The 14,664-nt window shown below is 40.6% G+C and overlaps 1 protein-coding gene across 1 annotated transcript in view; it reads left to right on the forward strand.

Moving 5' to 3' along the window:
- Positions 1-12,343, forward strand: part of ELL (elongation factor for RNA polymerase II) — a 90,637-nt gene extending 78,294 nt beyond the window's left edge. Inside the window, exons 9-12 of the mRNA XM_083179450.1 lie at positions 1,937-2,003; positions 2,080-2,251; positions 9,965-10,009; positions 11,829-12,343. Coding sequence (XP_083035576.1) covers positions 1,937-2,003; positions 2,080-2,251; positions 9,965-10,009; positions 11,829-11,945 — 401 coding nt within the window. The 3' untranslated portion in view covers positions 11,946-12,343. The remainder of the gene's footprint in view (positions 1-1,936; positions 2,004-2,079; positions 2,252-9,964; positions 10,010-11,828) is intronic.
- The last annotated feature ends 2,321 nt before the right edge of the window (positions 12,344-14,664 follow it).

Here is a 14,664-nt window from a genome sequence, read left to right on the forward strand (position 1 = left end):
TGTGTAGTGTGTTTATTTTATACTACTGCTAGACTTGCCGGAGTGTGACACTGTATACTGTGGATCTATAAACCGCACTATAGAGAGAAACAGCATAGGTGCTCTACACAGGCATACTCTGCACTTTATGTACGTTCATTAGATAAAGTATTCCTGCACTCATTGCCTGCCTATACTCTGTGATTACTGCTGATAATAGTACAGCATAATATGCAGTGACTGACATGTGACATGTTTGAGTTTATTTATTAAACTCCTGTCGATCACCTGTTGGCGTGTAACCAGCATTACTGCTGCTGTAGTACCCGCTGGCTTTCTTTAGCCATCTAACTTAGTGGGATCGACTAAGGGTGGTCAGCCATAACCTGTTCGATCTACACCCGGTCCATCTGGCGTCCAAATACCCTGCAGTCTATACCAGACGCCTAAATAGAGTACATCAGATATAAATGCCAATTCTGGGCTATAGTGCTGTAACTTGGTGCTGCACTGTATGGCTATGTATCTGCACTACTTACCACTGCAGCATGGTACCCTAATCTACATAAAAAATAAACCTTATTCCTACTTACTTTTCCTAATATTTTTACAATGGATTTTTAATCCTCCAACAAAAGCCAGGTAATTGTTATGGAATTCTTTCCACAACATAAGTTCATTAGAGCAGGGAAAATGATTCTGGGATGGCTTTACGGCTATGACAGGCAGGTCTCCCTTATTATCTGTGCCAGTGAATGCAATTAAATCCATATTATGTGGTTATTGTAAAAGCTCAACCTTTTGTCGACATTTCATTGCTAATGGCGCACACACACACACACACACACACACACACTATGGAATATAGTTTATAGTGAGACTCCTTTTCCACTTAACACTTCCCTATAATTTCTCTCCACTTATCTTCCAAGTCAAACCAGTCACATATATACTTTTAAACTAACAAATTATTCACCACCCTTAATGTTTGTAATCTATGTTCAACTTTTCTTGTCCTGTAAATCTATTGCTAATAAAATCTTACGCAATTCAAAATCCCCATACACACTAGACTATCTTGGCCGCGGCAGATAAAGGTAACAAACTGAGAGCATACACTGAACAACATTGGTGAACTATATCATTCAGTTATGTCCTCTGGACCTGCTGAACACGCAGGTCATGGTGATCTAGCCAAAATTGACCTTCATGTTTAGTAGACCGAGGCGTCGTTAACAATGTGTAGGAGCGAGCATTGTTCACAGTATTGAGTTTACACACTAGAAGATATTGCTCAGAAGGCCCTTTCTGAGCGATATCTTTTAAAATAACCTATGCTGTGAATGGGGCTTTATGTTTTTTTGCATTTTATACCTAGTCACAACCATTCTAGTTAGCCAGCGTGTGTGTGTGACATTTGTACACCACCCTATTGAATTGGTAAGGTTGTGGTACCGTACCTCACCATAAAGAAATCACCTGAGCAGCAGCATGCTGTATAGTGCTTCTACCAATTAATTGCATGTAAGGTAGTAAGCCAGAAGGCTTGATGTATTACATAGGAATGGATGACAGAGGAGTATCAATTCATGTATGGGGGCATGTGACAGAGGTTTTCTTGTCTTGTAATTCCTTGGAGGCAATAGAGAGTGCTGTGTAAATTTAAGGTTGAGTCCTGGAGATGTGGAAGTTTATTGGGAGATTGTGATTTTAAAATCCGATAAACTGTACGGTACATTTGTGAAAGTCTGTGAGAATTGGTGTATAGCACTGTTCGGTGTACATCCTCACTCTGATACATATATATGCGTAGAGTGCATTATGTTTCATGAGTGAAGTCCTAGTGCATTTAACCACATAAGGCGTGTGTGTAGTATATCAGACACCTTTTGTTTGCCAATGTTGTTGAGGAGCCTAGTTTGTGTAAAGTATCCCTATATCCTATTCTCCCATCTAGATTTAAACCGAGCCTGCAGTAATTCCAGTATTCCAACGTCTACTTCAGAGATGCCCGATTACATCCTGTAAGTATCCTTTCTTTCTTACAATACAGTTGGCTTGTGTAATGCTGCTAGATTAATTTATCTTGGTATGTCTTAGGAAATACGCAGCAATTTCATCTCAGGAGCAGCGACAGATTTACAAGAACGACTTCAATGCAGAATACAATGAATACAGAGATTTATATTCTAGAATAGAGCGGATAACCAGCAGATTTACACAGCTGGATTCTCAGCTGAAACAGCTCTCACCGGGTACAGAGGATTACAAGGTATATACCCACACATCTTGCTTCATAAAGGCCAGTTTGCTGCTCTTAGGAAGGTTTTATTTGCACCCCAGGCTCCAGCTACGATACCGAAACGATGACCGAGTGGTGTATATTTTACCAAACTGTTAGGTGTTCATTCTCAATCTCGCTAGATACTTACACTGTCAGTTCCTCCTTTTATACACTGCATTATATCATTTTGTTGTGCCATGCACAAGGTTCATAGTAAGGTGCAGGCCTGTATGGAATTAATCCTTCATCTGTGGGTTAAAAAGCAATATTTTATGGAATGGAAAAGATGGTAGAGGCTATATTTCATTTTATACACTTAACTCCTGCTTTTGTGCTCTGTCTTGCTTGCTTACACTCCAGAAGACCATAGCAATCCTCTTGATTTAAAAATCTGCCAGTTAGGGGTATATTTACTAAAGTGTGGGTTTTCAAATGTAGAGATGTTGCCCCCAGAAACCAATCAAATTCTCATTCATTTAGCACCTTCTAAAAGATAAGACAATTTGATTGCTTGGGGCAACATCTCCACATTCAAAAACCAGCACTTTTGTCGCTATACCCCTTAGACTCTGGGAATGGTGGTTCTGGAGAGCCAAACGTTGTAAATCTCACCATCTGCATTCGTAATACAAAGTGAACTGAATACATGAGGAAGCCATGACAAGAAGCAGACTTGGGATTCTTTGAAGTCTCTGCAGCAGGTGCCGTTAGGGGTCCAGCACTGACAACAATGCTGTGCCTTTCATCTGTTCAACAGTCATCTGTCAGATTGGGCCAGCCCTGTTTTTGATGTATTCTTATTGAACATTTGTGCGTAAATTGTCAAATATGAAACAGAAAATAACCTAAATTGGTTTAAATGGCTGAAATGCTTTGTGTTCGTCGATACTTTTAAGCCCCCCCCCCCCCGCAGTCTAGCAAATAACATCAAAAGCTTCGTACTAATTTTATATTTTAATCAATAGGTTATAACACATACTATTGTTGCTTGTCACTTTTGTTTCCTCCTACAATAAACAAGACTTTTAAATATACAAAAAAGAAAAGTATACCAGTATGTCCCTTTGGCGCTGACCATATTTTTCTTATCTCTCATGTGTTTACCCAGAAAGAAAAGAGAAAAAAATACAATAGTGCAATACAGGTTTTTACAATTTGCATAATAAATCTTGACCATATTTTTGAATATAGGTGACCCGTACCCTTTTGATGTCTACTTTATTGTAGACACCGTGTGCTCTTCAGGAAGCTGTAACGTCACCGTATGGTCAGTTAAGGTCCAATTCGTCATTTACCATATAAAAGATATAGTGCAGTACAGTTTTTTTTTTTATGGTAAAAGTGAACAACATAAAAGGCAAATGACAAGGTGGACTCTCACTGGATAACAGTCTACAAGGAAAATTGTAGACAAATGCGCAGATGTTAACAAGAGGTCCCTGATAGCTCCCAGGTTCCAGTCTCACCAAGTCCTAGTCACCTCCAACCGCCAATGCGTTTTGAAACAATGTTTTTCAAGACTTTTAAAAATATCTACGATTTTTAAACTTCTAGTAAATGAACAATAGAATAAGTGTAACAATGCTCCTTAGTTTGGTCAAAAATAGAATGCTTAAATTAGTTTTGTATCTCTTATGACAGAAGACCTGGTTATGAGCTGGAATGTAGTAAGTATGGAATGTGAATCTAGATGCTGTATATTCCACACACTTATTGACGTTTATTGGGTAAACGGAACGAATACCCCTTTCACATCGCACTTTTAAAACGGTAAATTGCCGTTTTTTTCCCTTTTTAAAACGTTTAAGCCTGCACTGTGAATGCACCACAGCCGATTTACCGTTTAAAGTTAACTGGCATTTCGAACCGTGTAAAAAGCAGAGTCCTACACGGTTCCTTGCCGTTTTTTGTGCAATGTGAATGTGTACAATGTGTCTGAAATGGTATTTCAGGCAAACAACACAAGCTCCCCTTTAAAATGACAGGCAATGTTGACACTCTGGCTTGAAACGTGTTCGGGTTGAAACGGTTTCACTGCTATGTTGAATGAGACTTAACCGGTATTTAAAACGGTAATCTGCGGCAATGTTAAGGCTCTGACCCGTTTTAATTACCGTTTTAAAATACCGGTTTTTAAAACGTGTCGGCGATGTGAAAGTGGTATTAGAATATTTTTTGTTTATCAATTTCTGCTGCAGTCTGTAACCAAGCAGGAAATCTCTTTGTAGCAGAGGGGGCAGTGGTCTGATATTGATCACACCTTTGATCAACCATTTGTTGTGGGTGGAGTTGTAGGGGGATTACAAGCATGTGTATTGCTGTTTTAATCAGTGTATTTTAGGCTGCATAGCCTTCTGGCTGTATAGCATTCGTGGCTGTAAAGTAGTTTTAGTGTTAAGTATTTCATATTAACCCCTTCCCGACATTTGACGTACATTTACGTCATGGTCGGGATGTACTTCCCGACACATGGCATAAATGTACGTCATGACTTTAAACTGTCACCGCGTCTAGGGACGCGGTGACAGAGGGACGATGTCTGCTGTCCCTGACAGCAGACATGTCCCAGCATGCCCAGGGGGGGCGGCGATGCCTCCCCCCCGTCGGCGATCGCTGCGATTGGCTGTTCAATGTGAACAACCAATCGCAGCGTTTTCCTGTGTTATCGGTGAATCAGACGCGAATCGGACGCGAATCTGACGCTCGGGAACACAGGGATCAATCACCGCCGGGTGTGAGGGGGTCACCGGTGATGACCACACCTCACCCCACCTGCCCCCAAGGCTGTGATTGGTCCGTCGGACCGACGGACAAATCACAGCCATGGCGCGTGATTTAAACTAACGGTGACTGCGCTGCAGACGCAATTCCGGTCTGGAATTGCGTGCAGAGCGGTCACCGACCAATCTGTCATGATATACATACCTGATCCTTGCCTGATACTTACCTGATCACCGCTGGTAGCGTGCTGCCAGCAGCTGGATGCTTCCTGGATCTTGTCACTTCCTGTGTGCTGCTGCTGCAGTGTCATAGAGTGTCATAGAGTGTCATAGAGTGTCATAGAGTGTCATAGAGTGTCATAGAGTGTCATAGAGTGTCATAGAGTGTCATAGAGTGTCATAGAGTGTCATAGAGTGTCATAGAGTGTCAGATAGTGACAGATAGTGACAGAGTGCTATATTTTGTGTCTGCTGCCCCCCCCTTTTGTGCTGATCAGTATATCTGTGCTGATCAGCAACTTTTTGGGGGTGCAGGTTTTTTTTTTTTTATATATATATACCTGTCAGTTGCACCAAAGGTTGTGCTGCCTGTGCAACTGACTGCTGCCCCCCCTGCTGCCCCCCCCTTTTGTGCTGATCATTATAAATTAACTGATCAGCAACTTTTTGGGGGTGCACCCACCATTCATTCCACCAGAATCTGAGCTGCAAAATCCAAAAATCACTCCTTCCCTTCTGAGTCCTGCCATGCACCCCACTGGTATTTTTTGGTCACATATGAGGCATTGCCATACTCGGGAGAAATTGGGGCACAGATTTTGGGGTGCTTTTTCTCCTTCATACCTTGTGAAAATGAAAAATTTTGAGCCAGAACTGCATTTTTGTGTAAAAAATTTAATTTTTCATTTGCACAGCCCAGTTGTATCAAAATTGGTGAAACCCCTGGGGGTTTGAAATGTACACTATACCCCTAGTTGAATTCCCTGAGGGGTGTAGTTTGCAAAATGGGGTCACTTGTGGGGGGGTTTCACTGTATTGATGCTTCGGGGGTCTTGCTAATTTGACATAGCACCCACCAACATTCCACCAGAATCTGTGCTGCAAACCCCAAATATCACTCCTTCCCTTCTGAGTCCTGCCATTTTTTGGTCACACATGAGGCATTGCCGTACTCGGGAGAAATTGGGGCACAGATTTTGGGGTGCTTTTTCTCCTTCATACCTTGTGAAAATGAAAAATTTTGAGCCAGAACTGCATTTTTGTGTAAAAAATTTAATTTTTCATTTGCACAGCCCAGTTGTATCAAAATTGGTGAAACCCCTGGGGGTTTGAAATGTACACTATACCCCTAGTTGAATTCCCTGAGGGGTGTAGTTTGCAAAATGGGGTCACTTGTGGGGGGGGTTCCTAAATTTTAGCATCTTATGGTGCCTAGAAACCTACATGGTGCCTAAAAAATAATCTCATAAAAAGGAGGCTCCAAAATCAAGTAGGTGCTCCTTCTATTATGAAGCCTGTGGTTTGGTCAACGTGCACACTAGGGCCACATATAGGATATTTATGAAAACAAAAGAATTGGGGGAATCAATTTTTAGTCACATTTCTCTAGTAAAATCTACTGTGTTCCTTAGAAAAATGTATTAAAATTGCAAATCTGCAAAAAAAAATGAAATTTTGAAATTTCACCTACACTTTGTTTTAATTCCTGTGAAACACCTAAAGGGTTAACAAACTTCCAAAATGCTGTTTTGAATACTGTGAGGGGTGCAGTTTTTGAAATGGCATCATTTATGGGGGTGTCTCACATACAAGTCCCTCAAAGTCACATCAGAACTGAACTGGTCCCTAAAAAAATCAGTGTTTGAAATTTTCTTGAAAATTTGAGAATTTGCTATTCATATTGTAAGCCTCCTAGTGTCCAAAAAAATTAAAAGGAAGTTGAAATAATGATGGAAACATAAAGTAGACATATGGTCTATGTTAGTTATTAACTATTTTGAGTGGTATGATTATTTGTCTCACAAGCAGAAAATTTAACATTTTGCAAATTGCTAAATTTTCCATTTTTTTACGACATTTTGGTATTTTTCACAAAAAAACACAGACTGTATCGACCCAAATTTACCACTAATTTGAAGTACAATGTGTCACGAGAAAACAATCTCAATCACTGGGATAAGTAAAAGCAAAAAAAAGTTATCCCCACTTAAGTGATACATGTCAGATTTGAAAAAAAGGGCTCTGTCAGGAAGGCAAAAACATGCTGTGTCAGGAAGGGGTTAATATAACTTTGGAGATATCCTGGAGATAAACAGGAGAGTAACAGAAGGACAGACCATTCTTCAGTGAGTCAGCTGACCCAGCAATACCAACACCAACAGTCTAGTCTGCACACCCTAATATCACTACTCACATTTTCTCTGTAACCAGTTCAGTGTGCTAGATTCCACATCAGTTCTCTGTGCATTGAATATGTCCCTCTACACCTGCTTCTCACACTACTTCCCTAACTCTGCATTTATTTTTCTTTTCTCTGCTGTGACACGATCTTTCTGAACTATACTGTGGTACCACAGCCATGCTTCCTCAATCATGTGCTATACCTATTCACTCTGGATGCTCTCTGCCCCCCAGCAGGGGTTGTTGTGGCATGTGCCACAGCACAGGGCTGTTAGGGTTTAAGGGTGCATGTGGAGGGGGGATAGGATGCTGATAGCTGAGGATCCCCTTTTTCCAGGGATACCAGAATTTAGAAAATTGGCGCTGGGGAACTGGAGATATCCAACTTCAAAGCAGCAGTCCACATCCAACCTGTTAATTGCAATTCCCAGTCAAATTTCTCAGGTTATCTCTGACTTAGCTGGGACTGTCCCCTTTCTGTAGACACTAGCCTTCCATCAGCCGGTCCCTGCTCCAGCTCCAAACGTCTGGTGTACAGTTTTATATTTTTTGTCAATGAATTACTCTGGCTCCTGATCTCTGATCCCCAAGTTCCCAGCACCTCCTGAAAGTTGGGACTCTAGGATTTTGTACTATTGAAGGCTAAGAAATCTATTTCCAGATAAGGGCGATATCTGCAGTCAAACAAGCTGCTCTTCCACCGGAAAATGACGAATCTTAAGCCCACTCCATTATCCAACCCTCCCCTGCGTATAAAACACCCCCTACCTCCCTGGAAGTCATTTGCAAGGGACCTTCATTCAGCTCAGTGCCCCCTTCCACACGTTAGTGTTCTCCCTCCCACCACCTGTGCAGTAACGGAGTAATTAGCAGAAGTTACTGCTCCAGCTCCTACATGTTGAGTGGAAGATAGAGCACCCCCTGCCACCCGTGGCACATCAAAGCTGCTGCTGCTGATAGCACCCCACACCCCTAGGAGGGGAGAAGGGGTAAGGGCCTCAGTGCATTGCTTTGCCCAGGGGCCCACACTTCTGTTAAGACAGCCCTGGATAGGAGGGAGGGGACTGCTTTGTCCATTCTCTCTACCTGCTGCCTCATATCCAGACTATCCCTGCCATGCTCACTTTTTGCCTTCAGGTCTCCTTACCTGCACCTCATGTCACCTGTCTGTCTCATCCCTCCTTCTTCATTGTAAGCTCCTTAGAGCAGGGCCCTCCTCCCTCCTGTTCTCACAGCACTCTTCTTGCATTTCAACTACAGCTCTCTTACTCATCTACAATCTATACCTGCATCTATTCTCATTCACTTCCTTATCTCAGCTGTATTGGGTACTAAGAATTGTGCTTTAATTGTGTTACGTCTAGTTCTGTGTACCCTGTACTATTCTAATGTGTTCCATATGTACAGTGCTGGCTGGTGCAATCACCATGTGGCGCACCTGAATGGCTGCCTGGGTGCTGCACAGCTCAGTAATTATATGTCCCCCATGTCTGTGTCCCTCATTAGAGTACATCTAGTGCATATCTGTACATGTGATGTATATGTGTGATGTATATCTGTACTGCCACTGTTAATTGTTCCTTGTACTGATAGCCCTTTGTATTACAGTATGTGCATTGTTATTTTTAATGTCTGTATAGTGCCTGAGTCCTGTTGGAGAAAGTGTGCTATATAAATAAAACTTACTTACTATAGCATGTTTAGGAAGACTAGAAAAGGGGGTTAGTTGTGGTAAATTTGGTGATGCAATATAATAATTTTTTATTTATTATTAGTTTCTTATATAGCGCAAATATTCTGCAGTACTTTACAGAGTATAGTTGAACATTCACATCAGTCCCTGCACCAGTAGAGCTTACAATCTATATTCCCTACCACATGTACACGCGCGCGCACACAGACATTCTAGAAATTTTTTTTTTTTTTTGGAAGCCAATTAACCTACCAGTATATTTTGGGATAGTCGGAGGAAACCCATGCAAACACAGGGAGAATATACAAACTCCGCACAGTTAGAGCCATGGTGGCAATCGAACCCATGACCACGGTGCTGTGCGACAGTAATGCTAACCATTACACATCTGTACTGCCTACTGATTAGTCTTGAAAATACAAGGGGTATAGAAAAACATGCAATTTAAGAGTGAAGCTTTAAAAGGAGTTAAATAGAATGTAATCCCACAATTGTTTTTTTGTTAGGGGGATGGTATTTTTCTTTAACCAAGAAAATTCCTGTTATAATTCTCTACTAAAAAAGGCAGATGTGGTACTAGACCAATCACAAGCTGCACTCAACATCGTGATGGTTCCTTTGCTGCTCCTACACATCCTAACTGTGTTGTTTTATAACAAAACTAGTCTTCTGGTTGCATGAATCAGACAACTTCTTGATTTTAAATTGTTATATTACATTGTTAATATTGAAAATGTTTGTGTCCATTAGTGCTAAACCAATATTTGGTAACTGCAGTTTGACCACAAGAGGTCAGCACAGTACCTGCAATTGTTACTCTTGTTAGACTATGACAAGGAGAATATATTTTTGTGTTCATTTTTCTGTATTTTTTTTTTATTATTTCAGACCATCCATGATCAAATTTTACAGGAGTATCATAAAATTAAGAGAGTAAGTATTCTGATTAAATGTCAAAGCTAATTTGCTACACATACGTATTACCTATGAGGTGGAAGGACTAATTGGGGGAGGTTTATCCACCCTTTATAAATGGAGTACGTGGAGGTGTTCTATGTCAGAACCTCTCAAATTCTAGCTACCTTTTTATCTAGTATATTCTTTAAAATGATTGCAAGGATCAGAATGGTTGCTATGGGCAACACCTCTTATTGTCTTTGTCTATGTGCTGTTAAGAATACAGCTGTGAGGGTCCTAGTATTCGCAGAACACTACAATCTATACAAATTGTCACAAACTATACAAGTGAGGAACAATTCCTTTCTGTTGGTCCTTTGGAAGAGACCTTCTGAAAAGTAGTACACGGGGCTCTCGCTCAATGCTATGTTGAAACGCATGTGACCTTGCGGTTCAAGAGTGATCCTATTTGGCTTTTATCCAAGAAGTTGGAAAGTGTATGGCAACCTTTTTACATTTATGCATATGGCTAATTATACATAGCAATGTTGCTGTAGATATTGGCAAAAAAACTATGCCGGATAATGAACCTACTATTGTGTACTTGTTAAGCATATTGGTAAATATAGTGTAAAGACTACCTAGTGGCCTAAGTCACCACTGCGTTACCTGGTTCTAGTAACGGTGGATGTGATCAAACCTCTTGCAGAGCAGCAGTATCAGCCCGATGTATGATTAGCGTTTTTGGACGATGGCCAAGTTAAGAAGCCAGCTAGGACACTTCTGTTAAATGCCTGGGTTTTAACTGGTATATGGATGACTGTGAACCTAGAGATTGAGACACTATCAGGTGACACCATATGGTTGACATGCATAAGGTCAACATGACAATAGTCAAACCATTCTTTTGCTTTTTTCTTATGTCTTTCACATGTATTACTAATATTCTTGATTTAGCTATCCATGTGGACATTTTTCAGGAATAGTAACCTGCCTGAAGTGTGGCGAGTGAAACGAACCGCACACATTTATATTGATGGTGGATGCCTAACATGAATATACATATACAACCTTTTGTCATGTCCTTTTCACCTTGCCAACCTATTGGCTGTCTACCTAATATTCCCGATCCTATACCAGACCCTCCCGACCATGGTCCACAATTCATACTACACCTTGGATACACACCTAAAGATTTATCTATGAAATCTGTTTTAAAGTGAGCAAAAATCTGGCAATCTATGGGAGCATATGAGAATTGAACATTTTGCACTCAAACACTGGAAAGCAGACTGTGGTTGTTCAGACAAACTAATTACATCATATTAGATTTTGACAAATTTATCCAAACAATCATTCCTGTTCATTTCCCAGTGTTTACAAGCAAATGGTTTATTGTGCAATGCTGATACATTACCAGGGTTTTGTTCCCACCAGACAGATCAGAAAGATACATCTGTAGGAGTTCAAGTTTTACAGTCCAGGTTTTAAGGAAAGCTTTACCTGGACACATTAGTACCACAGTTATTTTGATTTATCCATCTGTGCTCATGCATGGATATCTGTTAAACCTGGACATGTTAGTGTGCAGTGATGACTGAGGTAGGGAATTGCTGATCTAATGTGTATAGAAAGATGCTTTAGTGCATTGTTATATGCAAGCATTGAAAGTCTCTATTATTATTATTATTATTATTATTATTATATATTTTTTTTATCACTATACTTAATATCTTTTGGTCGTTTCTCCCTGCCGCAACTGTAATTCTTGTCACTGATCTAATTCATTTATCAAACGGTCTTGTAAATATAACAATCTCCGCAACTGATTTAGTGTTTTCTTCTGCTCTTACAGTCCAATCCAAAATACAGTGAAGAGAAGAATCGGTGTGAATATCTCCATAATAAACTGGCTCACATAAAAAAACAGATTGCACAATATGACCAACAACAGTTCCAGAGTTTGCATTAATGCCATGTCCGGGTAGCGGTATCTTTGCACCTGGCAACACAACTTTTTTCCACCCCATTCCCAACTTTTTTTTTTTCCCCCCTCTTTTTGATAAATGAGCTGCAGAGTCCCATAGCTCCAAACAGCACCAGTGAAAGTATTGGAGAAAGGAGCGGTCAGCCTACCTTTTTGTGTTCTGAACGTCTTACTTACCGAACCAAGAAGTGAAAGCTGCTCCACAAAACCACAGATTTATTTTTTGGTTTGTTTATTTCCTCGTCCTGTCCACCCTCCCGTTTTTATTGGTTGGACTAATATAAAAAAGACAATGCCAAAAGCAAGAGGATTTGCTATTTTTATTTCCTGAGTTATTGCTGGAAACCAATAATAAAACCATGCAGATAAATGTATGCAGAAAACCTTGTTTGTGTGCTTTTCAAGCAAAAGCTGGGCGAAGAAGTAAAATCCTGAACCAATGAAGTTGGACAGCAGTGTTCCAGTATTTTATAGATGAATGCTTTCAGTGGGTAGCAGTGCACTCTTCCAACCACTTTATGGTTGAGGGGAAGCTAAATTGGTAAAGCCAACCCTTTTAGGTTTGTATTTAATGAGTTAATCAAATAAGTACCTAATGTACCCAGTTTTCCTCCATAGGAGGGTATTCAGAGTACAGTATATGTTGCTTTCTCAGCAAATTGAATTAACTAGTAATCTATTTGCATTGCTTGTTTTAAACCTGCTTATATGGTGTTAGAATACCTGGTGGGAGCCAAATGTAGACAGGACTGCATAGAGCTGGCTGCCAGGATGTGGTGCATTGGGCCCATAAGGTACTTACTAAACATGCTCTCTAGTACAGTGCACCTAACACAACAGCTCGATTTAACGGCCTATACTTGCAAAATTGACTGTATTTTTACACACATAGCACCTTTTTTAAATTCACTTAACTGTTGTCTTGCTGTCATAAAATACATGATTCCATATATTCAGGTTAGTATATGCAAAGGTTGAGTATTGTTGCATGGAATGTAAGTTCCCTCCTAATTTGAGGGATGATGCTGTGTGCTATAGAATACATGGGAAGCCGCTCAAAACAAAGCTCATGGTATTCATTTACACGTAACCTTAATAAAATGACATATTATAGCTGTATTGCTGGTGGGATCAAAGGTGGCAATTTGTTGACTAAAATAATTCAGGGTACAGGTCTTGGCAACTCGCCTGGTATTTCCTTAAACCAATTCTATTAGGGTTACTCCTTGTGATACTGAATTATACATAATTATGACGTTTAGCCAACATTTAGTCAAAAATACTGAATGTGGTGTTATTTTCAGGGACTAATATATCTGGCAATATATCACTTGTGTGTTTATAGTTGATGGTCAGCTTGTGATTGAAGATGGTTATACAATATTCACTACAGTTAAGTTGCATGTGGGTTGAATCACAACTGTGTTGAACAGTAACCGCGGAGAGAATGGTTCTGGTATAGCGGATCGACCAACATCTAGAACGACAATCGTGTGGTCGACCACTGTAGGTTGAAAGCCTCTAAATCTAAGGTAAATAAAGTTAGACCCAAGCGTTAGATTAACAGGGATGTGATCGACAGTTACTAGGTTGACCAGGGTCTTTCACAATTGTTTGGTGCCTACTGTATGTTGACATAGGTCAACATGGACACCAAATAAGTGTACATGTACCCTTGCATGGTTCGCCATGCTTTGGACACCCTCTGCACACTATTATAATGTAACTATGCCCACTTGGATGGTAAAGTCATTGTAGATAGCCTGTCCATGTATGGACCGCGATGATCACGGTCATCGCTGGGGGAAAGCTGCTCAGTGCATACACACCGACCGGCTTTCCCTCTGCCCGTCGCTGACAGTGGGGTGAGGGCGGCTTTGCATAGCACAGCGCTATGCAAAGCAGTCCTCAAACCCGCTCATCTGCTGGTATAACCAGCAGCAGCTGTCCCATTGAGCTGAAATTTGCTCAAAACAGCATGTTTGAGCGGCTTTCAGCTCAAAGCCGCCCAGTGTGCATGCCCCGGCGATGAGCACTTCTGCGCTCTCCCGCATCATTGCCAGGGCATGCACAATGGGCGGCTTTCAGCTGAAAGCTGCTCAAACATGCTGTTTTGAGCAACTTTCAGCTCAATGTCACCCAGTATGTATGGGCCTTAATAAACCTTGTGTAATGCATTGTACTCTGGGCAAACCTTTAAGGAGTGGATCACACCTGATCACAGCATTACCGGTAATGATCTTTGTTTTGTTAAGAAATTGCTTTTATAAACAGTCTCTGAAAACCCATTTTGTTAGAGCTTTACACTACCCTCACTAATGCAACATCGCATTGGTCTACATCTCCCCTCTGAACCACACTTGCCAACCTCTCAGATATGCTGTCTTCTCATAAACAGTTTTCAAGATTGAAGTAGAACACTTATTAAATGTCCTATTAGTGTATCACATTAGAACAGCTAAACTACATATAGGGAAACATAACCTATGGACACAAATTATTGCTATGTACCATTGTAAATTGGTAAGTGGAACAATAGACACTACTGCTAGTTGCACACATAAGTAGCACTTTAAAACTGTTTATTTTTTGTCTTTTCGTAACACATAATTAGAGTCCGGCAGCAATCTACATTCATTGGATTCTCAGGTTTTTTTTTTTAAAGACTATATAAAACACATCCTATATCTAGAATGTGTGTGTG

The sequence above is a fragment of the Crinia signifera genome, chromosome 1, assembly GCF_055691185.1.
Source record: "Crinia signifera chromosome 1, ASM5569118v1, whole genome shotgun sequence".
Taxonomy (NCBI): domain Eukaryota; kingdom Metazoa; phylum Chordata; class Amphibia; order Anura; family Myobatrachidae; genus Crinia; species Crinia signifera.